The 26,347-nt window shown below is 37.7% G+C and overlaps 1 protein-coding gene across 1 annotated transcript in view; it reads left to right on the forward strand.

Annotated features, from left to right (window-relative positions):
• igsf11 (immunoglobulin superfamily member 11) overlaps positions 1 to 23,564 on the forward strand; it is a 110,304-nt gene extending 86,740 nt beyond the window's left edge. Inside the window, exons 2-7 of the mRNA XM_007903039.2 lie at positions 108 to 271; positions 7,237 to 7,444; positions 12,434 to 12,589; positions 16,621 to 16,743; positions 19,338 to 19,485; positions 23,032 to 23,564. Coding sequence (XP_007901230.1) covers positions 108 to 271; positions 7,237 to 7,444; positions 12,434 to 12,589; positions 16,621 to 16,743; positions 19,338 to 19,485; positions 23,032 to 23,464 — 1,232 coding nt within the window. The 3' untranslated portion in view covers positions 23,465 to 23,564. The remainder of the gene's footprint in view (positions 1 to 107; positions 272 to 7,236; positions 7,445 to 12,433; positions 12,590 to 16,620; positions 16,744 to 19,337; positions 19,486 to 23,031) is intronic.
• The last annotated feature ends 2,783 nt before the right edge of the window (positions 23,565 to 26,347 follow it).

Raw genomic sequence — 26,347 nt, forward strand, 5'->3', positions numbered from 1 at the left:
ACAAATGCTAATCCAACTAATGAACAAGACTGAATGCAATGATTAAACTCAAGTCTAACAGATGCTGTAAACGTGCCACTGTAATATTATTGATTGTTTCTTGGCAGGATGGGTGGAGTCATTGGAAGTTACAGTGAACAGCAACAGTGTGCAAGTCGCCAGAGGTCAAACAGCCGTACTACCATGTACCTTCGTAACAAGCGCTGCACTGAATCAGCTAAACATTATCTGGACTGTGACACCTCTCTCTAATGCCAACCAGCCAGAGCAGGTTTGTCTTTGAAACAAAATGATGGGATTATCTGTGTTCATGAATTGATGAATATGAAAATTTTATAATTTTAATAACTGTACATAAATAAATAACCATTATGTTGATATAGCACCTTTCACGTCAGGAGGGCATTTCAAAGTGCTTCACAGGATATATTATAAGTGTTTTTTTGTGGTACTCGCCTCTTAAGAACTTATTGGAGCAAACGAATAATACTTGGGTAGGGTGTTCCAGCCAGAATGAATGTGGGTGATGGGATAATGTTCACTGGTGACAATTGTCACAAAGGAAGAAAAAATGTGGTCGACCCATGTGTTTTGGGGTTCTTGAGATTACGCCTGTCCGTGTGTGCAGTGATTTAGCTCTGTTTTATCATGTGTTGTTTCAAAATTAAGAGTGAAATAATAAGATAAAATGCTGCTTCAAAGACCTATCCTCCGGGTGGATTTTTCAGACATTGAAGGCAGTAGTTTACATTGCAAATTTACTGACGGTTTACTGGAGCAAATTCGCAAAATAGATACAGTATGAAAGACACCAGAAACTGTACAGCCAACACCCATTTTGTTGGGATTCAATAGACTGCACTCCTATTTTGAACACATAAGGCCAAATTGTATTTCCTTGTGTCAGCAGTGATTTGTGATTTGTGTTTTATATTGACATTTATTATGCGGTGCTTTATATATCCACCTGGAATGTGACACTTCAGCAGGTTGCACTTCTGTGACTTTGTTATATAGTTATTGTTTTGCTATATGGTTCCAAGCACCAATTCATTATTTATTGTCCCACCTACGCATTAAGTTGCAAAGCACATGTTTTCTACTTATCTGGTAGAAGTCATTTAAGAGTTTGTTAGTAATGTTGACGTAAGAGATTGATGACCAGGAGAGCCTGCCTGCCTCCTGCACTCTGAGAATTAGAAAGATCCTATTAAAAGGATTTTATCATCAGAATACACAATTGGAGTTTTCCAGTAATTTTTTGAGTGTCTATTGAGTCTCTATTGAGAGAATAACAAATATAAAAGGCATTTATATTGCCAACAAAAACTCAGTCTCTGCACTTAGCTTTCCTAATTGAATTTTTTTTGCTAAAGTATGCATTCTTTCTACACTTATTTTAACAATACAAGAACTTGTATTTTTATTGTGTTGAATCATTACAAAATTTCTCAAAGTGCTTCACAATTACTGTCAAGGGTTTTGGTAGGCAAACCCACTAGGCATTTGTACCAGTAAAGTCTAAAACAACCATTAAGTGAATAATCTAATTAATCTGGAGGATTCTTGGACAGGACATCAGGAGAAACGTCCTTCCTTTTTCAAATTGGATCATGCCTTTAGTTCATAGCCTATCTCACACTTCTGTAACTTTTAACATTGCACTTTTTACTTAATCCATCATCTGGTCTTGATTTTCATGGATCCTGTTTTAGTCAATTACAATTTGACTGATACTGTTCAGTTTACTAACTATGTGCTCAGTTTTTGTTTCAAGTCCTGTCGCATTACCTACTTCCCTTGTATTTCACGGTTTTCTTCGGCTCTTTGGATAAAGATCATAAATTTAAAGAAAATATCCCCGAATATTATCATTTGTTTGTAATCTGTTTGGTTAGTGGTGTAACCAATTAGTATCTGATAACTAAATTCCAAGTTCAACATTTACAAAGATTCTGTGTTTTTTGTGGTTTGGCCAGACAAGATCACAAGATCAGTTTGGATAAAGAAGGCCCTTTGTCCCATCTGATCTCATCCTTCAAGAATGCCCACAGCATTAAATTGCTTTTTAAATGACTCCAGTGTCCTTGTCTCTACCACCTTTCCTGGCAGTGTTTGATTAAACATCTGATTATATCTAATTTATTGTTGTAAATATCACCAGATATTTACAACAATACTACTAAACCAGAATGATAGCAAATATCATCCCAGTTTAGTATTATTACCCACTGAACAATTAGAGGGCTTCCGGATTAAATATCTCCTGAACTAAAGTTATTTTGAAAAGGTAACATTATCACTGTGATTCCAAAGGTTGGTTGCAGCTGCTTGCCATCTACTATGATGACAAGAAAACATATGGCAAGAAAGGGAAAGTCTTGTTCTCCAGGTGCACCGAGATATAACTGCTGTTAGGCTTTTAGAAAAGTAGACTCAACAAAACTAAACATTGCTTTAATTGGATGGGATTACGTAATAAATCCCAATTAACTAATGTGGAATGATTTAAGGTTCCAATCCCATGCATTCTCTTGTGTCACCTGTAAAATGCGCTATCGTTGCACTTTACACTATATTCTGTGAAATGCCTTGAGGTGTCCTCCTGACACGAAAGGCAGTCCACCAAATGTAAGAAATTATTATTATTTCTTGATATAATCTGCAGTGGATTGTCATTGTCCAGATTCCACACAGTAGCAAATTGTGGCCTGCTTCCCTCTTCTATCTGTAACTCACTAGACAGAGTTTACAAAAGTGCCTTATTACAATAAAACATTGTACATTTCTGCACAAGTAATTAGAAGTCAAACATAGTGACTCTAATTATGTGGCCATTTCTCAGCAAGATCCCACAACCACCCCTGAAGTGAATGACTAATTTATTTGGAGGATTGTTGACAGGATATTGAAACCTTTAAATGTTCACCTGAAAATAGGCAGATATCTCATCTGAAAGGCAAAGTCTATAATAGCCGTAACATAATATATAGTCCACAAGCCGTACTAATTCCCAGTATTAGCGGTATGAGGTATAAAGAATATTTAGATAAGATTGGACTATTAAGCCTCAAAGAGTGATATCTGACAGAAATGTTGTAGTGGTGTATAAGACATTAAATTTAATTGAGAAAGTAAACCCAGAATATTGCTTTTAGATACACCAAATCAGCAGAACAAGAAGGGCAGTACGAAGACATTACCCAGGAAGTACTCTTTGACCCAGAGAATAATTAACAACTGGAAAGGATTACAAGGAAGGTTGCATGACGCTTGGATGTTGGACTCATTTAAGAAACAGTTGGATGTTGTAATGGGAAGATGGTAGGGTTGTATTCTGGGAGGATCAAAGGACTTCCTTCATCTGAACCTTTCTTGTGCTCATCTGTGATCTGATAATCAAGGCAATTCAGAAGATATTATCTGTCCATCTGTCTGTCATCTGACGTGTTATTTTTCCTCTTTATCCTCGCAAATATGATTTAGTATTTCCTGTTTATGTTGATTAATTTTCCTTGCCAGATGTCACTTAAACTGCCTGACTTGTAAGTCGAAGGTGTTGTCTTCTTTGCACATTCAACAGATATTGAGTGAAGACACTTTTCGTAGCTTGCCTGGATAAAAAGCTTCAATTATATTCAACTCAATCAGTAAAACATGAGCGTTACTGAGCAGGCTTTCTTCTTTCTTGAAAAACAGCTTTTCTAACAGGGAAAATCGTTTTAACGACAACAATGCACATTTATATAGTGCGTTTCACATCTCAAAGCACAGCTGGCTGAATTATTTATTCTATGTTATAAATCCAAGCATAGCATTTTTCAAGCAAACACATTGCTTTTTGCTGAACATTTTGATACTAAGTGTTAGGTAACATTTTAGAAAATATATCAGCTATACAGTACTTAATTCAGGCCAGCTGGCTGGTTAGTGTTCACATTCACACTCAGGTTCAAATCGTTTCACTCCCTAGCACCTCCCTATCTCTCCAACCTCCTCCTCCCCAATCCACTACCCGGTGGCTTCTGCTCGACTGGCATCAGCCTCCTGCTTTTATCCCTCGCACCCTCTGCTCCACCATTGGAAGTCCCGCTTTCAGCCTGTACGCCCTGAAACTTTGGAACACTCTTCCTCAATCCCTCCGCCTTGCCCCCTTTCTCCCCTTTTTCAAGTCCCTTGGTCACCTCCCCCCCTGGCTCGCAGTCAGGCTCCGCCATTGTTAAGTGCTCTGAGAAGCTGCCCTGCATGGAGGGCACTATATTAACTGCAAGTTGTTGTTGTTAGTGATTTGTAGTTCTGACCAATTTAGTGTTAATCCTGGTGAGTTGGAGATTATTTAATTTTTGACCATTAGTTGATTTATTTTGGAGGTTCAGTGGTCTTGGGATAAGAGACTTGCTCACAACCTGAAGTCTCATTAGTTGGTTAGTGGCAGTTAGATGACAATTGGGTCTGACATCCTTGGTATTGATGAGCTGGGATATTTCTAGGAAAGCCAAAAACTAAATGTTGCACCTCGTGGGGTAATACATTTAACAGTGCTGTCTCACTCTGTTACAAGCATTCCTTCTTTCTTTCAAGCATTCAGTAGTATTGATGCGTTTTTTCAAATATTTGTGAAGAGATCTGTAGGCAAATTTGCAGCTTGTAATGTGATATTTATCGCTGGTGATAATGATGATCTGTCTTTGTCGTGCACTTATTAACAAGTTTGGGGCAGAATTCCCCTCCCTGTCTTTTGGAGATTGGCTTCTCCCTCTAATCTTAAGGACTAATTCACCACCTTTTTAAACTCAATGACATGTTTTGATTCCTTACTGCTAGCTTGGCTTTTTTTTATATATGTTTTAATTTTTAAATCACTATCTAGTGAAGAGGCGCAATATTTGCATTCTCCTCAGTCTTGATGCAAGATTTTCCACAAGTGGCCTGCTTATATTTTGAACGGTCTTCGCTTGTATTAGTCACTGTTGAGGTCACATATGAAATATTGAGATAAAATTTGCAGTTGATTGATATTTATTGAATGGGCTGGCGATACATCCTCCCACGCAACAGTGGGGTTCGCAAGCTGGATAGCTGAACATCACACTTTAGGTTTGTTAACTGAAGAGCCAAATATCCAAGGACCATAAATCCAATGCTGTGGACTTGGACTTTACTAAATGAGAACGAGAGTATGTCTCCAGCCCATTTAATGTGATGAATATCAAACAGACTGCAAATGCGACCCCATTTTGTGTAATTTGGGAGAATTTTATGTTTAAAAGGACAAGGTCATGTTGTCGGTATTTCAGAGAATGATGCCTTGGATAATCTGGGACTTGGTCTCTAAGGTGAAAAGTAGCTTAAAGAAATGAACTTATTTTCATTACAGAGAAGAAGAGAGAGGGTTCATCCATTCCAATTATAAAATGCTGAGAGGCATAAAAAAGTAAGCAGGAAATTTGACTCAGAAAGCTAAAAGAAAGTTTAAAAAGGGTAATAATAATAATAATAATCCTTGTATTTGATATCGTGTCTTATCATGTCTTTGGAGACATCTCAAAGCGCTTCACAGAATATACTATAAAGTGAATTGATTGTATATTTTGTAGTTGAAACACGGGAGCCAATTGCGCACAGCAGTGTCTCACAAACAGTCGTGGATTGAAAGCCTAAAGGGTAGAAACTTTTTGCCCACACACAGTGGGGTGGATATGTACAGGGTGACCAAAAAGTGTGATACCATTACGATGTCTAATAAGTCTTAAAGAAATTATGATTTTTTTGATAATGGGGTAGTTATCATGACTTTTTGGTCACCCTGTAGAATGAAAAAAACAGCCTTTTCCCATTCTAGGTTTTGTTATAACTTCTTCACTTTAGGCGAAGGGAGTTGCATGAGTCAAAGTGGACATTGGGTCAAGAGGTAAGAGGAAAATGCAAATGAAAAGGTCCGTAGGTAACTGCAATTGAATCCTTGGTTGGAATGTGAGAGAGCAACGCTGCATGGTTTACAGGACTGGTGCGTTTGTTTCCCGTTAAGAAAATTACAGACAGATATAAACAAAGAATTCTGTGCAACCAACAGACAACACACATAATTTTGCCAATACCAATCATAGTTGTCATGACTGTTCATCAAGTAGAAGTTAATAAGTGTTTCAATTCATTTTAGGCAAACAGTTGCGTTAGGACCTTGATAGTTAAGAAAGCTTGTAAGCTAAGAAAGAATGATAAAAATATCACAGCAAGAGTGATTAGGATGCCTGTAAGGATTTTTCATATGTATAGGAAAGAGAAGTCTCTGAAAAATATTAAAACAAACAAGATTCTAGAGATTATCCATATGTGCATGATTTCATTGGGACTCATAATCACATCCATTTGGGAAGTAAGTGTGACATGGCTGTAGAAAGATTATTTCAACTGATTCGTAAATCAGTAAGAAGAGGGGATGATTTGAAGATTATCATCGGGGAAAAAAGTAATCATATTTGCACATGTTTGTTATATTATGAAATACTTTACCACAAATGGGTGTTGAAGCGGAGTGGGTATGGAATTGGATAAATAATTGAAGAAAAATGATATTAAAGGGTATGGGGAAAAGGGCAAGGCAATGGGATTAGCATAGATATTTCTATTAGGGAAACAAACAAAACCACAGCCATGATGAGATGAATTCTATGCTGCATTCTATCCTTCTATGGAGTCCTGAAGCTCAGTGGTTAGAGCACTCGCTTTGCAAGGGAGAGACCTGAGTTCAATTCCAGGTCAGGGCGAAACCTTGGGCAAGTTTCCTTACTCCACACAGAGCCTAATAATAATCCCTCCAAAACCAAAAACAATAATAAATTGGTCATTTTCAATCTACGACTGTTTGTGGGACATTGCTGTGCGCAATTGGCTGCCGCGTTCGCCCACAAATATACAGTCAATTCACTTTACAGTGTGTTCTGTGAAGCGCTTTGGGATGTCCTCTCGACGTGAAAAGCGCTATATCAAATGCAAGGATTATTATTATTATTATTCTATGCTGCACACATTCATATTCCATTTGATGAGATCAGCACACGCGTACAAGTAGTTTGGATTCATTTATACTTCAATTATGCAACATTTTAGATTTTGTTACAGATTTAAAAGTTTGGAGGATTGTGTGATAATACACATGTTAGTTTTATAGAAACCTTTTTAAAAATATTTATTTAAGGAGTTCAATGTGTTTTGTATTTTTGTTTTCTATCGCAGGTCATTTTGTACCAGGGAGGACAGGTAATCAGTGGGACGACCCAATTTAATGCCCGCGTGGGCTTTATTGTCACCATGCCCAGCACCAGTGCTTCCATCTTCATTAATAACACACGGCTGTCAGACACAGGAACGTACCAGTGTTTGGTGAACAACCTGCCTGACCGAGGAGGGAGGAACATAGGCGTCCTTGGACTCACTGTATTAGGTATATTATTAATTCTGATACCATTCTCAAATGACTATAACTCTACATGCTATGCTAGCCAATGTTTTGACACTTTTTATAACTTTTCTTTGCCTACCACATTGCCTTAAAATGTAAGATTGTACACATTTTATGCTTCATTTAGAAACGGAGAACGATAGAAACCTGTAACACAGCAAGAGATTATTCAATCCATTTATGAGTGTTGGTCGTTAAAATGATGGCAAATAGACTTCCAAATGAATGAATCTGAGAATTTTTCCAAATTCACACAATTTTCAATTTTAAGAAATTGTGGTAAAATTTGTAGCATTCCTAAATGCATTGCATTTCTTATAAGGCACATGTTTATGAACGCCAGTAGGTGATGCCCTTAACCAGGTAAGTTATTTGTGCCACTCAGGGTACAAGTGCTGCCATGTTGTTTCTACCCTGAGGGAATAAGCTTATTTTGTAAATCTTACGCCCAACCTCATGTTTCTTTTTGTCGTTAATTTTTTTTTTTCCTGGGTTTGTCTGCCCAGGGTGGCTGAAATCTATACTTTCCTAGGAAAACCATAAAGCTCTAAATGGAGAAATTAAAATGTCCTTCTGATGAGATGTTAAACCAAGGTCCCGTCTGCCTCTTCAGGTGGACATTAAAAATACCATGGTGTTACTTGAAAATAGAATGATGTCCTTGCCATCATTCCCCCAGATGAAATTGTTCATTCGTTTTATGTCTGTGTGTAGGACTCCGCCTTGCGCAAATTAACTGCTGCGTTCGTCTACAATTACAGAATTACACTTTGCAAATATTTTTGTGACGTGTTTTTGAGACAATTGATATGATAAGGTGTTATATTAAATGTGGGTATAATTTCCCCTCTCCCTGTCCCCCATGGAATCAAAGAATGCTAGAGCACATACGCAGCCCAGTCAACCAGTCAAGCCTGTGCTGGTGCTTTTCTCCACATGAGTCACCTCATGTAATCCCAATTTCCGGCTTGCTTATATGCTTTAAGGATATTCCTCTTTGTCAAGCCTCTTCTTTTCAATGCATCAGTTCCACTATCATTAACATCTCTCCTTGAACAACTTAAACTTCACCTAAATGATACATTGATAAGGTACTATATCAAATGCAAGGATTATTATTATTGTTGTTGAAAAAACAATTCATCCAGTACCAATTCACTAAACACTGCAAAGTCACTTTCTTTGCTCATCTTTTGCACTTACAAGGTTGCTGCACAGGTTACAGAGAGACACAATGTGCGACATTCCCGACATAATATGACAAAATATTCTCAAATTGTAGATTAAAATGCCATACACCTGATTATGCCACAAATCTGAAATGCTATAATATAATATTTTCATTGTGTAACTGTAAGAAAATTTGATCTATGAGCAATCCTGGTGTGTTTTAATTATTCCTAAATTGAAGGATTTACATCTTGAGGTGCTGCAAGACAGCTATTATACACTAGAGGGTGCTCTTATTCCAAAATATTTCACAGCTCTTTTCTGACTTTCATATACAATGTTCACCAATGTATTCCAGGTGCACTGCTTTATAAAAAATTATATTTTCATTTTGGCTAGTTGCCTTCATTTTAAAATTCCAGTATGAACCAGTCCCGAGCCTAGAGAGCGGGCAAACACATTGCTTCCATATTTTGGCCGTATCACTGTTTATTTAACAAGTGGAATTTGCTCAAATGCAGTCTGGTATGATTTGTCTTCTGATGTTCTCTCCTTCCCTGCAGGAGGATAGCTTGTCTCCACCAACTGATTGTTCTTCTCGAATGTGCAGCAAAGTGCTGCTTCATCAGGTCATCTTAACCACAGTACAGTCTGTATAAAGATAGGAACTGTGTCATAGAAAAGTGCAGCTGGAACTTATTTAATATACAAATTGCACATTTGCATGAACTGTAACAAGAACAGTGTAATCTCAATTATCCACATAAGAAAGCGACCATTGTGGGTAATTGGAGGATAATTGAGGTCCATGTGCCTATGTATTCCAGTAATCATAACTAATTTTGAATAAATTACAGGTATTCAAAATTTCTGTAGAAGTCTGAATACGCGTTGTGTTACAGATCTTTAACTTCAAACCCAGCGGCAAGGAAACAAATGTGCAGATTTATTGCTTCTGCAACAGTGCTTGATATGCACAGCACATATCTCACTGCCAATGTGCTGCTTGAATGAGATTGAATGTTATTAGGAGAACAGAATGCACTCAATGTGAATGTTAAATACTTTTTTAAAATGCTATTTCATCCTTCAGAAGAGATTGCTCACAACAAAAACCTTGAAACTATAGAGTTACGAGTTTCTAAAGCCAGCTCAGCTCCCACTTGCTTCCCTTCCACAGTTCCCAGAACCTCAGCTGGGGACAAAGTACAGTGCAGCTGAAGCTGTGTCAGGAGTAGAAAATTATGGCAAAGAATCAGAAGACATTAATCAAACTTTTAAATGATGGCTTTAATTAATGCAGCAAATAATCAACATAATGCATATGGCTTACATAGAAATAGGAGTGTACAGAACCTGAAAACATTTTAAATACCGGACCCATAGAAAAGAAAAATAATTCTATACTATAATTGAGACGTCTCAAAAGCATGATAAGGAGCTATATTAAATGCAAGGATTATTATTATTAGACCTCCATTTCACAAACACTTCAATTGACCTTTATTTCTAAATAGCTACCTAATTCCCCCTTCAAAATGTTAACACAATCTGTATCCATCTGCTCCCTGTGTAGTGCATTCCTTATCATAACCATTCTCTAAGTAAAATAATTAAATCTGCACAGTTTCATTCCCTTTTCTCATCACTGTGTGTTTGTCCAGATTAAATGATTTGTGCCACTTTTGTCAGATAATTGATCCAAATCCCTGTCTGATCTGTATCCGGCTCCCTTTTACTTTCATCTCCCCTCCCTACCCCCAGCTTGGTGTCATCGTCAAAGAGAACTTTGTTTCTCCTGTCCCGACTTGCAAATAATGAATGTACAAAGCAGATAACATCTTTCCTAGCGCTTTAATGCAACGTTGATCACACAAAGATGGTGGTACACAGAAACACGTCTATGTGGGGTATTTGCTTTCATTAATTTCCTCTTAATTTTTAAATCTAAAAGTCTTTTAAGCACTGCATCGTCTGTTCATACAATGTCCCTTTCCAAAGCCTTATGATAAGGTTTATAGCAAGCCAAAGTTATTTCTGCAGCCTTAATTGGAATAAAAAATTATTCTCTAAATTGGTTCAAATGACAAGATCTGTTTTATATGCTAAACATGTCCCCATTATAATTTGTATTGATACCCGAGCCTCATTGTAAATGTCTCTCTGACTTTGTCCTTGAATTTATTATAGGATCATGATTCATGGAACCACGGAGGCAATGCACAGCCAGATCTCCCAATAGCCACCATTTCACACCTCCCTTTCTAGTAACAGAAAAGAACTGTGGTAGGACCCTGGATACTGGGCATTGACAGACACTGTTTATTGGATACTGCCCACTCGTTAATGGAATACATTCTATTGTGGAAAGCAAATGCAGTCTTGGCTGGTGCTCTAATGGCTTCACGTGTGCAATCAATAATTCTCTTGATATTTGGAAACATGCTGACTTCAGAGAATCTTTCTTGTCTCAAAGTTTGCTGCTGATGTGAATTGTCAAACAAAATAAATTGTGCAGAGATATGACACAAAGTATTACAGTAGTAACATTAGTCAAAATATTAGAAATGGATATCTTGCATATATCTTGGATACACCTGATATGTCTCCTCCAGGTGCATGAAAGTTGCCTGTGGTGTAGAGTTGAATGCAGTGATGACAATAACTGCAACAGGAATAGTATTATGTGGTGCTGAACGGTTAACACTAATCTGCAACCATCTGCCGGGTGAGCTTGTGTTGTAATTCTCTTTTGAATGTTATGATCTTAGCTTTATCAGCCACATGTGGCAAAGCATTTCTATTCTAATGACTTTCTGCGTGAAACATCCGCTTTTATCTCTTCCGGTGACAATCCTGAGATTATGCCCTTTGGACATCTTTTAAAGACTCGGTGTTAAATCTTACTGTGTTCAAAGCACAGTTAAACAATAGCATTCATGGAATTGAACAAAGCTAGGTAAAGTATTGATGCTCCAATCTCAGATGGATGTTTAGTAGATAGAACACTGAGTATCTATAACAGCAGGTAAAGAGAAGGTAACATTTGTGTGTAATATTCTTCCCACTTTGAATTCTTGAATGCAGGGATGTGCTTCTAGCTTGTATGCACTCACACTGGGGCAGCACGCTGTATACTCTTGCCGAAATATGAGCCAAGCAGGGAATTATTACATGACTCAGGGCAGAGTACGTGTGGGTGTTGATGAGAATCATGATAGATGTGAACTGGTCCAATTGTACTGTGATGTGAGCCTGCATATATTGGCTTTTTTAATTTGTGTACTAAAAAGTGGTATAGTAATAATTCTTGCATTTGATGAGGTGGCTGGAATTTTGAAACATCTCATAAGGATTTACGGGTAATTAAAAAGTGTAATAACTGTGTATTGATAGGTGAACATAGCAGCCAATTTGCATACAGCAATACCCCACAATCAGCCATGAAGTGAACAACAAATTTATCTAGTGGATGGTTGGTTAACCAAGACACCGGAAGAATCTTCTTTCTCTTTCTGAATATAAACAATCTTTAACGTCCACCTGAACAGACAGGTGGGATCCCAGTTTAATGTCTCATTCATGGCTCATTCATGCATTTCTCCAGCACTGCACTGGACTTGCTTCAATTAGTTGTCTGGGGAATTTCACAGTGTTTTTTTTAATGTGAAAACATTCCTGACCGGAATGTATTGTATTATGAGATAGTGAATGGTTTTTGTCTGCTTCGGTAACAAGCTGCACATGAGCTTCTGGGCATTTCCTTTCACCGATGATATTTTGCAATCTTTCTCCCCACAGTGCCACCCACCATTCCACTGTGCAGACTCCAGGGAGCAGCTGACATTGGGAATGATGTCACCCTGAGCTGTAGTTCGGAAGAAGGTATTCCCATTCCAGCATATTCTTGGGAAAAACTGGATTCATTTGTAAACCTACCCCCAACATCAGTGCAAGGTAGTGTTGTTATATCATTCTTTGTCTGATTATAGTGAATTCCTGATAACTTGTCACTCTAATGGAAAAATGCTCAGCGATGAGTTAGGCATAGGTCCTATTGTAACTGGTGCAGGTGCTCAGTGGAGGTTGGGAGCACAAGCTCAGATACATTGCAGAGTCCTCTGGTCAATTGGAGGACTGGACTGTGGCCTCCCGCCCTGTCCAGTCACAGGCTACAGCGGGAGGTCTCTGTGATGCAAGACGTCATCTTACAGGATGAGTTATATTGTAATTACTTACAAGATTTTCTAGAATGTGACGATTTACATTTTAAGTAAAATGACAAGTAAAGCAGAGTCCCTTGTTAACATTTTGCATAGAAAGTGGCTCAGATATTGGCAACATGGATGCTTAAGTAGTAATTAAGCTTAAGTGATTAATTACGCCAGTGTCTTATCATCAGGAGTTTACTGTATATTGCATATACTTTTTATACTTCTAGTGTGTAAATTAAAACCTTGTTTAATGGGAGTAGATCCGGTTTGGCGAACCAAACTTTCCGTTCGGTTCGGAATGTAAATGTTCAGGACAGAAAATACCATTGCGTGTGTCTGGTCAGTCATACCAAAATAAACCATATGCTTCTTCACTCTCATACATCACCAAATAGTTATTTAATTCCCTCTTGAATTTTCTGACTCATCCTACCTCAACTGCATCAGTGGGAAGTGCATTCTGAAAATTGAACACCTCCGTGTAAAAGATTTGAACCAAAGCAATTTGTTCCCCTTTCCTAGCTTGTTTACTAGCTTGAATCAGTGACGCTTTCTTGAAGATATTTTGATTATTTCAAATATATTATTATTAACATTCAGTTTATTGACCCACCTTAAGATCTTGAATACTTCAGTAAGATCTCCCTTGAGTGAGCCTTCACTTTCTCCAGTGTGAATATTCCCAACTTCTGGAACCCCTCATTACTCAGGTGCTAATTCCAGCTATAAATGTGTTTGCCCTACACTGTCTCCTTTCCAATGCCAACATGTTTCTACTGTAATATCTATAGTTGCTTATGAATTTAATTAATAATGGTGATATTAATAATGGTTGTGTTTATAGCTGTTGTATTTGAACCATCAACCAAATTCACACAGGAGGATGTTACATAGGAACTGTTTTCTGAAAGACTGCTTCTTTGAAGGTTTAATGTTTTAAACAGGAAGGAGGAGATTGACAATTTTTTTTGATGTATCAAAGCAACTGTAGCACCTTACAGTAAATGTTTGCAAATGGGAAAAAGAGAGATGACAGAGATTAATGTAAAAGTTGTGACTAGAAAAGAAAAGATCAGGCAACATTAATCAAAAGGAAAGGAGAGATAGACTGGAGTAAAATGTCAGGAGATTATAGTGAATAAGCAATAGATGAGAATGCTATTTTTGGACAGGAGTCCCATTAATGCAATAGATATGGATGACAACAGTGAGATAGTACATTGGCATGGGACATTGCCGTTCACCTCTGCACACCCCTCAGTGAGGTCTGCTAAGGGTAACTAATGAAAAGAATTCTTGGCGCTCTGAGAGCTGTCCAAAGTGAAAGTGAGCTTGAAAGCAAAACATCCACTCTCTGAAAAAGATGTCACCGCTGGGAAGCCTCTGCTGAATGCTTGAGCTTATGTTAAAGAGATCAAAAGAAATACAAATCAATAAAATACGTTTGTAGGAGTAAGTGGAGCACCAAACAAAACTGAAGCAAAATTGTTGAAAATCTGCCTAATATTCAATTCCAGTTTATTCAATCAGAAGCACATATTCTAGACATGGGGTGTGAAATACTATATTCATAATAGGATTTGAAAGGGATTTGTAAATATTGAATGTTGGAGGTAACTGGAAGTGCATCATGTGGATTTGCTGGAATCCACTCTAAAACAATCTCACGCAGGGCGCTCTTCATCCACTGATTTTGTAACAATGTTTATGTCCAAAGATTTCAGTGCTGCCATTGCTGTTCCCGGTCATGGAGAACAGAGTTCCAGTCCTACTTTATTGAATACCGGCTCAGCTCAGATTGGGTTAGGTCAGTGTTCCATGAAGTGACAGAGAAGCACCAATCCCCACCATTAGAAACAAAAAATAGCAGTTGCTGAGCTTCGGTGCTGAAGGAGGCGAGCATTCATACCACAAAACAGTCAATAATTCTCGACTGAAAATCCAATGTTTCTTAACACATTCAATGTGATAACTAACACATCAAATCTGTTATGAAACATTGCATTTTTCACTCCTATGATCCTTGTTAACGGTTTTAGGTTTTAAACTTTATTAGATAAATCACCATCATATGAAGAAATCAAACATGATGAATTAAAATATCAGAAAGCAATCCCATTTCTTATTTAAAAGAATTGTCTCGTAACCAGGCACAGCATCACATTGAGAGTAAAATCAATGTCGGGTCTGCTGTGTTATCAACCCATTCAGTTCCATCTGAGCAGCTTTCAGCAACACTGCAAAATGTTTCCCTTCGAGGTGAGTGTTGCAGCAGGTTTGAACCGCTACTTCAGTAGTAATCAAGTGGTCCATGAACCACTTGTGGCCTATAACTCCTAACCCAAAACATGCTAAGGTTTGGGGTCAACAAGTGGCTTTGACCAATTTGAAATAATAAATTCCCTGTCATTCCCATGCCCAGAATAGTGCTGAGACTGTTTTAAAGCTGGTTTATTATAACTATAATTGGTAGTAGAGATGGTGAATAGTTTTGACATTATGATTGGAAACCGTAGGCAGAGAGATTAGATAAATATTTTGAGAGGAACAATATACAAGGGTAAAGAAAAGAGCAGGGAATTGAAATTAGAGTAAGATAGTTGAAGTCGATGAGTTAGGACCATCATAGGCTCAATGGCCGATTGGTTTCCTTCTGCTCTGTATTGTTTTATAAGATCAAACGTAATATTATTTCCAGGAGTATAGGTTTACACTTCTCAGTGGTGAGTCTATCAAAAAAGATATCAAGGTTTATTCCCTATACAGTCAATAACTATTCAGGCATCAATTTTCTTGAGGAAGAATTTTTTCAGACATTTCTTTAAATACATTGCTTTAAATACATTAAAGACCTAAAATGTGAAATCAATTCAGTCACATGACCCTGATTCACACTGAGAGCACTTGCCAATTAGCCAGCGATAGGTTCGCTGATCTTGTGACCTCAACCACTTTTCCTGGTAACATAGTCCAGTTGGTAATTACTCTCTGGGTAAAGACAAGCTTTCTAATATCTGCCTGAAATGCCCTTTGCAACTCTAAACCCATGTCCCCATGTTCTACTGCCTTGGTGCATCCTAAAACATTGTTCTGCGTTTACTTGCTCAATCCCATTAAAATGTTATACACCTCTCTTAGGTCTCCTCTGCATGATATTCCACTCATGTCAGCTTTTCACATTTGAATTTTTATTTTCTCCATTTCTCGGATATCGCCAAGGGAGGCTGGGAGATGCTCCTGAATATCAGGAGACTTTTTCCTGATTCTACTACAGTTATTTGGGTAGTGGACATTGTCACGTTATGTTTCAAATGGTTGTTCATGAAATTACAAAATTTTGACATTTTAGTATGACGTCTAAATTCTGTTTGAGAAGGGAAGGTGGAAAGTGATGTTAGAAACAATCATCCTTCCAACAAGCAACTGCAGTTCGGAAATCTGCTATCAGAACGGGTATTATGTCTGAGATTGATATCATTGCTTCATGTACTGCACACTAATATTGTTTTGTAGCACTGCATGAAACTCTAGAAATATGTGTCACTGTCGAAAACAGACTGAGAAAAAATCGTTGGATCTTGTTTTATTCTTGTGGAAAATATGAATAGGTTACTCAGTATAAAATTAGTTCTCTTCGGCTATAGCAATGTCAGGTCTATCCTGGTGGTGGGATACGAAAGTTTTGGATGAAAGAAAAACCTGTTCTGGTAGACTGATAATATATACAATAGTTAGTTATTATACCTCCAATAAATATTTAATATATCATTCCAGATCAAATGCAAGGGACGTTGATTCTCCGGAATATTAGCACGGCCACAAATGGTTTGTACCAGTGTACAGCTGCTAATGCAATTGGATCTAGTACCTGTGTCATTGATCTACAGGTTATCACACGTAAGTAGACTGCCAAGATTGGCTTTTTGTAGAAAATGTCATTTTGTGTCTTTTTTTTTTCTCCTCTTAAGTGCAGAATTCAGCTTGACCTGTATGAGATTCCCAATATGTTTCAGGCAGTAACAGAAATTGGAATATTGAATGCAGTAGCATTTGGGGAATTTAGCCATGAACACACCTTAACCCTTGTGTGAACTAAGCAGAATGTATTGGTCTGTCCACAGTGTTTTAGGTGCCATGTAAATTATAAAATACACATAGCAATTTAACAATGAACATTGAGGAAGAGTACCTTGATTAAAAAATAACCTATAAAGCCACATAATATAAGAACAGAATCATAGAAATTTCAGGAAAGGAGGTTACCATTCATCCCATCATGACTCTGCCACTGGAGTTATTTTGTCCAAATTCCTTTACCTTGCTCTATTGATTTATCTAATTCACTCATAAATGCAGTGATTGACTCGATCTCAATAGCTACGTAAAGTAATAATGTTACATTTTGGGTATTTCATTGTTTATATTAGGTAAGTTCTATTTATTTCAAGCAGTTTAACAATGGGTGGTGAAAATGTGGGTTTACTTTTACTATTTCTTTTGGACCTACACAACAAGGTTAAAATGCATGCTTTGCAAACCAAACATTCCAGTACCAATTGTGCAATTTGCTGCTAAAGTTCTTAAAACTGAGAAAAATCAGGCAAAAATGTCACCATCCTAATGCCTGGTGAATGCCATTCCAAAACACGGTCAGTATTTTCTCAGTCAAGAAACAGCCCCAAAGCAAACTGCCGTAAGAGATAGTGTTTGCAAATGTCACATTTTCCTCCAATGGCTTTTCAATCATCACAATTTATTTTAGTCCTAAGAATTTTTCTTTTACTGCAGTTGGGTGCTTTTAGATGCTTCATCTACTTCATTTTAGCACTGCACAACTGAGATAAACACTGATGTAGTGAGGCACAAAAATAAATCAAGACTGTCACATAAAGCACGTTGTCTGTAATATTATAATAATAATAAATAATCCTTGCATTTGATATAGCACTTTTCATGTCTTCTAGACGTCTCAAATCTCAAAACGCTTCACAGAATATACTGTAAAGTGAATTGACTCTGTATTTGTGGGCGAAATGCAGCAGCCAATTGTGCAAAGCAGTGTCCCAAAACAATCGTGGATTGAAGTGACCAATTTTATTATTTCTTTCTTGCGGGATTATTATCCTTCAATAATCCTTGAGGGATTATTATCCCTCAGTATTTATATTTATTAAACATATTTGTGCCAATTACAATTTGAAAATGTTGTGGCATAAGCCTTCATTTGTCATTGCCCACATGCTATCCAAAATCTACAGAAATACCCTTTGTGAGAGAATTGCTTGTTGTGTAGTGTTAGATCCAAGCAGGATTTCTGGTAAGAAAGTCATAACTCTGCTATGGTGGTTAAGGGTCCTAAGTCAAATTAGTTTGGTCAATTGCTATCCAGCTCCTTGGTGACCTAGATTCACAGCACACTTTAATTCAAATCAATTAGTTAATCTCAACGAGGTGCTACAAGACTGCCTACCATAGGAGGTGAAACGTGAGCATAGTTAGGGCACTGCTAAGGTATTTTTTCCTCAGCAAACTCCATTTGCACAGCTATACAAATGATATTCTTAAATCTTTCCATAAGTGAGCCTGGCAGCCTTTGCATATTGAGAGTGGCCTGTAAATATTACATTGGAACATAGGAATGGACAGGACCGGAAAAGACCTATGTGACTTGTTCCAGTGTGCAAAACATTCTCTATATTTATGACAAATAGTATATTTTTCCAATTATGTAACTATAGATCTACTGGAAAATATTTGAATTTTTTGTGGGAGATGAAATAATTTGAGACAACTACAGAAGTTTACAGCATACAAGATAATTTTTGTAGATATAATGCCATTTCCCATCAGGAGGATTTCTCAAAATGTTTCATGGGATTTACTACAGAATTTAGTCACTGTATAATTGTAGGCGAACGCACAACCCACGTGCACACTATAATGTCCTGCAACCAGGAAGTGAAAAACTAATTTTATGAGAGATTGTTGCCTGGAAGAGACTCCCTTCACTTTTTAAATACTGTCAAGGGATCTTTTACATCTACTTGACAGAGCAGACAGGAGCTTAGTTTAGTGTTCCATCAGAAGGTCAGCACCTCTGACAATGAAATGCTTTCCCAGCACTGCATCAGAGTATCAGCCTAGAGTATGAGTTCAAAGTCCTGATGTGGAGGAGTGGGAATTGAACTCACAACCTTTTAACTGATCAGAGTGCTGCAAACTGAGCCAAACTGACGCACACAGTTCATCTGGAACCAGACAGAAATATCCCAATTCACTTGCACTCATAAACATGGTTTAAAAATGCATTCCCTCAATGGCATGGTTGGAAAAAGCACTGCCTGCAAGATTGTAGTAGATAGAGGCAAGTCACCTTTTTGTCTTTCATTGCATGATGAGGAGCAACATCCAAACTGAAGGCAGAAAATGCTTAAATCAGACATGGAGATTATAAAACAAGCTGAAATTCTCTTATTTCTTTGCTATAACAGCACAGGGCCAGAATGTTGGGATCATAGCAGGAGCAGTGGTGACTGGCATCCTGGCGCTTTTGCTCTGCATCCTTTCCATTGTCGTCATTCTGTTCTACTGGAGGAGCAAGCACAAATATGAAGAGGAAGAGATTCCCAATGAGATCCGGTTAGTGCTCTAGGAGATTAATGGGTTTCAGAGAGAGGGCAACTGGTGTTAAATCCTACTAAAGCTGCAGTGGCACATCTCTATCATAACCATTTATGATGCAAGTTAAAAATAACCAGCCATGCTTCCCTGAGCAGCTCCTAGAAGATGGGAAGGAAGATTTCATTTTACTTTTTATTGTTTTCTGACTATTAAAAATATGCTGAATAGACTTTGCATTAGAGCATCATTAATAGACTATCTTCATATTGTTTTTTTTTCTGCTGATCTCTCCTCTCCTGAAGTTGCTGACTCTTGCTTTTGATATAGTTCCACAGGTGCCATTAGCCCTCCAGTACTTGCCCAAATTCATTCTTCATATGTGAGCTCAGCCAATAAGTGACAGTATGTCAGCAAGCTACAGGACCAACAGGGTATCAGAAACCAAGCCTGATTCCTTCCCTGAGATCTAAATGCGTATATCTTCCAGCATAGGTCACTGGATAGCCATCAATAACAGGAATCATTGCTGATACATCTTCCTATCCCTTGAACAACCAAGACCACTTGCAGCACCCCTAAAGCTGTCCTTGCTTTGCTGAGATCCATTAACTCATGTTGGACCATTCCTTCGATAAATGGTACAGTGCTCTACCAGATTGTGATTTTCCCCCTGGGCATCAGAGAATTGGAATTGAACATTAAATGCACTGTGCATTGCCTTAAAACAGCCCCTGTGGCCCCTTCCCCACCAACAATAGCCATTAATTGTTGTTTTGTTCCTCCCCCCACTTTTCTGAAGGTGCCATGTTCTCCAGGGGTACAGTGCATGGGTGCTGCCCTCCAGAACCTTGTCCTAATGGTCATTCTTCATATGTGATTCTAAACATGTGTTGGCAGGCTATTTGATGGTGGAAGGCATTGCAGCTGAGCCCAATCAGTCCATGCACAATGTCCACACATGGGCATTTTTGCACCAGGGGTTCTGGATAGTAATTCGGTTCAACAATCCGGGTTGTTATTATTTCTGCATTTTTTTGTCCTCGCTCATCTTAGATGCTGAGGACAATTATAGTACCCTACTGCCACCCTGGCTGAGGTCAGCTGATTCAGCACAGATAAAAGATTTAACTTGGGACCTTCTGACTCTGTTTCCAGTGCCTTGGGACATCCTCCCAACGTGAAGGGCACTATACAAATGTAATTTTGTTGTTGTTTCACAAGCTGCTAGCAGTTTTACCAACTGGTGAAGCTACCAACCAGTAATTTTTAGGCTTCATTATGACTGTCTGTGGTACATTGCTGTGTGAAACTGATACTGCGTTTTGCCCATAAAAACACAATCATAGAATCTTACAATACAAAATTACATTTGTATAGCGTCTTTCACGACACAGAAGGAGGCCTTTCAACCCATCGTGCCTCTGCCGTTCTTTGAAAGAGCTACCAACTGGTCCCACTCCCCCATAGCTCTCCAAATTTTTCCTTTCTAAGTACCTATCCAATTCCCTTTTGAAAGCTATTTTTGAATCTGCTTCCGCCACCCTTTCAGGCAGTCAATCCATTTTACAGTATATTCTGTGAATTGCTTTGAGACGTCTTTACGACATGATAAGGCGTTATATCAAAACGATGATTATTATTATTATTACTACTGCTGGAGTGTTTTGAAACAGGAAACCTGATTTTTATTTTCCAGAAGCAAGAACAGAACTCCACTAACTGCCGTCAATGCTGGTTAGTTTTTAATCTTACAAAAGAGCTGGTCATGCGATCGGCTCTCAATTAAGATTAGAAAAGCTTACGGAAGAACTCTCGAACATAATTTTTTGAAGTTTAAAACTTCTGTTGAACTTGCCTGCTATAGAACTCAGTTTATATTGCAGCTGAAGTATTGGTTTGTTTCCGGACAACTCCACTTGACTAACTGTGCAATATAAATAGGGCATAATTTATTTCAGGCATAGTACTCTTATGATGGCTTGGTGGCTACATACACTGTATGTTGTAGTACTAAGCCATACAGTCCAGTTTGAACTCTAGTCTGTGGTGATGCAGTACATGAATGGAGTGATATTGAATTACAAAGATATCTAAAAAGGCAACATCCAGTATGTAGTTGTTTTGCTTTGAATTGCTGCATTCCACTGTTTTATTGACCCATTTTTGTTATTTTTTAAGTTTAGGCTTGCAAAAGTTTTTTTAAAAGTACTGTAATCTTAATGGAAAGGTTTACTCCTTAAATATTTCACTGTTAGAAGCCCGGTAATGAAAATGCTGCACTTTCTCTCCTTGTACCTGGTTTTCAGTTCAGCCTGAAATAAAGTGACCAGCTCAATGTTAATTATAGGCTGCTCCACAGATACTAGCATCAGATTAATTCCTCAACTGCTGACTATTGTGAATGATTTCAGAGAACCCAGAACTAGAATGTGGGTTTGCACATCTTCCCATTAACTAAGATTTTTATTTTTGAAGGAACATTTTATTTTACAAAAATGAAGCCTATGCAACTCAGGGTAACGTTAGTCCAATTGGAATTGACTCTTCGTCTTATAATATTTTTATAGAAAGTGCAAGATTCTTATTTGGGATCACCCGCAGATCTTCTTATTTATTATCACCCGCTTCTACCCCACTTCTCTGCCTGGCCCTTTTACTCAGCTGCTACACGTCTCCCGCCATCAGCCAATATACCCCTAAGCTCTGAAAGTCTCTATGTCAATATCTCCACCTCACCCTCTCTTTATCTATCTTTAAATCTCACTTTAAGACTTACCTCTTTGACCACGCCTATGATAACCTCCCATTCCCTCTTCTCCCTTGCTCAGTGTTCAAACCCGCCATTGTACAGTACTCCGAGACACTATCCTGCGTGAAAGGAGCTATATAAATGCAAGTTATTGTTGTTATTTGCAGATAGGTCATTGTAGAACCTGTGGAAGAAATGTATAAGATGTCTGTGTTGTGAAACAATGCTTTCCTTATGCTGTAATAATTTCTCTGGTGTTGTAATAACTTCATCATAGCATCAGACATTAACTTTTTCCTCGCTGCAACAACAGCAACACAATTTCACTATAAATGAATATTATTTTTTAATCGGTTTTTAAATTATTCTTTAATCCAGTTTACATGCAGGTATTGATACGTGCAATCTCAATATTAGAAAGTCCAAATTGCAATACAGTGTTTGCAAACCAGATTTGACTAGTCAGATTTGCCTTTTACGCTGAAATCTTTGGGTGAAATTGCAAAAGTGCACATTTTGCACATGTCGTGCCATCAAGGGAACAGAAGTTTGTGGGAGGGAATAGGAAGGATTAGGATGGGTGGAGAGTCTTGTTACATAAACAATTGCATGTGCTAAGTGGGCCAAAAGGCCTGGGTCATACAGTGCTGTACACTCTATGTAATTCTATGTAAATCTGAAAAGATTAGCCGGCTATTTGGTTGCCTACCTGTTTGCTGACTTTGTCACTTTGAGATTCACCATTCACTGTTCTGAATCTGACCCCAATGTAAACATGTCTAAAAACTGTACTTATTATCTTTTTCTTTCTTTAGGGAAGATGACCTCCCACCATCATCATCATCTATCAAAGCATTCCATGCAGATGGGTCATCTGAAAATGACACCCTCACATCGTCCAACACATACAATGCCCACTATTGGCAAAACCCAAAGCCCATGTATGATTCAAACTCATTCAGTCGGTACAATGGTCACAACCGCCACCCGCTCACAGCTACATCGAGCCAGTCACCAAACCGACCGTCCTACATGAACGGAGGTCACCACACCGCACCCAAGACTATGGTAGTTACTACAAGTTCATCTTCGTCTCTGCAAAACATGGTGAGGAGTAATGGCTCAATCAGCCGTAAGGCTCCTCTGCAGCAAACGCTCTCCTACACTGTCAGTCATGCAAACCTTCAGCGAATGGGAGGCATACCCGTCATGGTACCTGCACAGAACCGGGCAGGTTCTCTGGTGTAAATAACATTTTATTGTCAGACTGAACTCAATGGTTATGACCTCAACCTCAGATACGAGCCATTCAAAACAAAACATCTATTCTTTCTCTCCAGTTTCTGTCTGTGTGAGATCTTATACACATATAAAAATAAAACCATTTCATGCCTGAATTTCGACCTACATGCAACTATTCTTTTCAGTAACGTCTTAAAAAGAAGTCTTAACTTAACAAAGAATCATGTTTAAAAAGTCTTACCTTTTTAAAATGTCACACACTGACATCGTCATACTCTTAAGGTCCATCAGGAACAAAATGAGAATAAGTTATTTCAAAAGAACTTTTTGGAATTGAAGATTAATAGAGGAAGATTTGTTGTTAAGCGAGAGACTAAAATCACATTTAAAATATAGAAGTCCAAGAAACTGTGGAACTAGAGGGAAATTTACCAGAAATATCTTCAAGTGGGAATGTAACTTCATTCAACTTCAAATTACAGCAATTGGAAAGTTTGAATGAAGGGAGAAAAATGAATCCAAAGAACTGGAATGTTCTGAAATCATGCTAGATGGTTTCCAGAAACTCTGAGGTTTTAGTGACTATTTAAAGTGCAGTATAAGGGCCAGTTCTGATTAGATTTATGTTGATCATTTGGAGGTGATTTGAAAATAACATGATTTTCTTTGAAGGTCTAAGGTTTTCTCCTGTGCTCTGAATGATCTCGGAAACCACAGGACATTGTTTTCACTGAAGTGCTTCAAAATCTACAATATTTGGCAGATGTGACATTCAGTGTCAATCACATCGAGTCTGGTAAACATAAGACAGTGATGGATTCCACAAAGAATGAGGCCGACCCCAGTTCTGGAGAAAATGGTCTGCTGAGACGATTTAGGGAAGAAAATAATCTGAAAACAGGTTGGAAAAGTGCAGAGTGACATCTTAAAGATGAAAAGAAGTTCTTGAATACCTACAATGAACATGCTCTTGTCTTATTTGGAAGAATAAACTTATATTTGTCTGAATTTTTTTGGAAAAAACAACATTCAAATGGAATTTGCTGCATTGGAGGAAAGATTTTGTGTTAAGAGTTTCAGATAAAGATATTTAATGAAAAGTATTGGTTTGCATCCCCTATTAATATGCAGGAAACCAGCTTACATTTGTGTTAGAACTTTTTTTTTAAAATGCTGTACCTTGTTTGTTTTTACTACTGTAAAATATTCAGACATGATAAGGCTTCCTAGCTGGATTGATGCAGTCTGCATATTGTTCTGCTGCTCTCCAACACTGCAGAGACAGGTTCAGCCAGCAGAAGGCACTCACAGTCTCCTGGGGTGGATAAGATGAAGAAAGCTAAATTTAGGGACCAGAGAGAGGATTTGACTCTTCTCCCATAGCTCTTTATAGAGCTATCCTGTGGAGGTGGGAAATGATAGACACTGACTAAACAATTAATCTTACCTGCCAATTATTAGAGATACAACACAATCTTTATACCACCTTGTCACAAAACATCTTTGCGTTGAGGGGTATTATTAATTCCAAGCTTCATATTTTGTAAATACTGACTGTTGTTGATGACAGCAGTGCCAAAACTTTTCTCCCAAAAGTTATTAAATAGATTGAGTGTATAAACCTAAAAAGCTGCATTTTGTATGTACATGTAATGCTACCAGCTAGTGCTGTAAGCATGCTGGAGAAAAATAGTCTTACAAAAACATTGCCACTGCCATAGGCCTGCTGATCAGTGAAAGTGAATTAATTTGAATGAAACCAGTTTAAGTGCTCCACTGATTTCTAGCCATTCTTGTATGAAATTTCAACACTTGGGTCATTTTTTAAAAAAACACTGATTCAATGGTAAATTTTAGGTTTTTTTGAGTCTGTCCACTTCCATAACTCTGTTAAATGTACAATAAAACTCAAATTAGTATTGTAATATTTTTGATATTGCTCTTTTGAAAATTTCATTTTGCAATAATTATAATTTTGTCTGTAACGTGGTTGTATATTAAGATTTTAACATATTTTAATAACATCTAGACAATTCCTTTAACATATCTAGATTTTATTTGAGGTTGGTTATGAATGCAAATAGGTTTGTATAACTCCAAAATTAATAGAAGTCATTTTGAAAAACACATCACTAGGGAAGGTTGCATAAAACACTTTGCCTTAATTTGATCATCCATCGAAAATTTTAATCTTTTCAATAAAGATAATCAAGATACTCTGAAAATGTTTTGACAGCCATTTTCCACTGACCAACAAGTGGTTTATAGATTGAAGCAATAGTCTTGCCTCAATCAAAACCTTCTGTCTTCTTATGGGCCAAAGGTGCTGATAAAATTGTGCTTCTTACTTTACTATTCTGAAGTCATTAAAAACTAAGAGGAAGCATGTTCCAAAAGGTGGTGTGAAATATCAGCAAAATACACAATTCGAAAATGTCATTCACCCTAGTCATAATATCATATGTCAAGCAAAGTAACCAGAATCTAAACTTGAATGAAGCTATTCTAATCTCCTTCAGTGTATGATTAATTGGAAGAGGTCCACAACAGCCTTGGATAAAAATGGTGACATGTGATGTAATAATTATCTCTGCATGCAAAGGAAGAGTTCTAAGTGATCTGGAAGAAAAATCTACAGTTAGAAGTGATATTCAAAGCTTGAATGTCAGCATTTTGTGTGGAGCTTTGTATTAATAGAGAACGTTAAGGTACACCTGCTGCGACTCTTATGACCTGACAAAATATGGACATCTATCATCACCACTGGAAGCTCTTGTGTTATTTCAACATTCTAGAAGTTTTATGTGTCCCAGCATTGATCACTTGCAATTATCAACCCCTCCATATCCCAGTCCTGATAATATCACATCTTTCACCTGTCCTCTGTAA

This window comes from Callorhinchus milii, unplaced genomic scaffold (genome assembly GCF_018977255.1).
Source record: "Callorhinchus milii isolate IMCB2004 unplaced genomic scaffold, IMCB_Cmil_1.0 Scaffold4, whole genome shotgun sequence".
NCBI lineage: Eukaryota > Metazoa > Chordata > Chondrichthyes > Chimaeriformes > Callorhinchidae > Callorhinchus > Callorhinchus milii.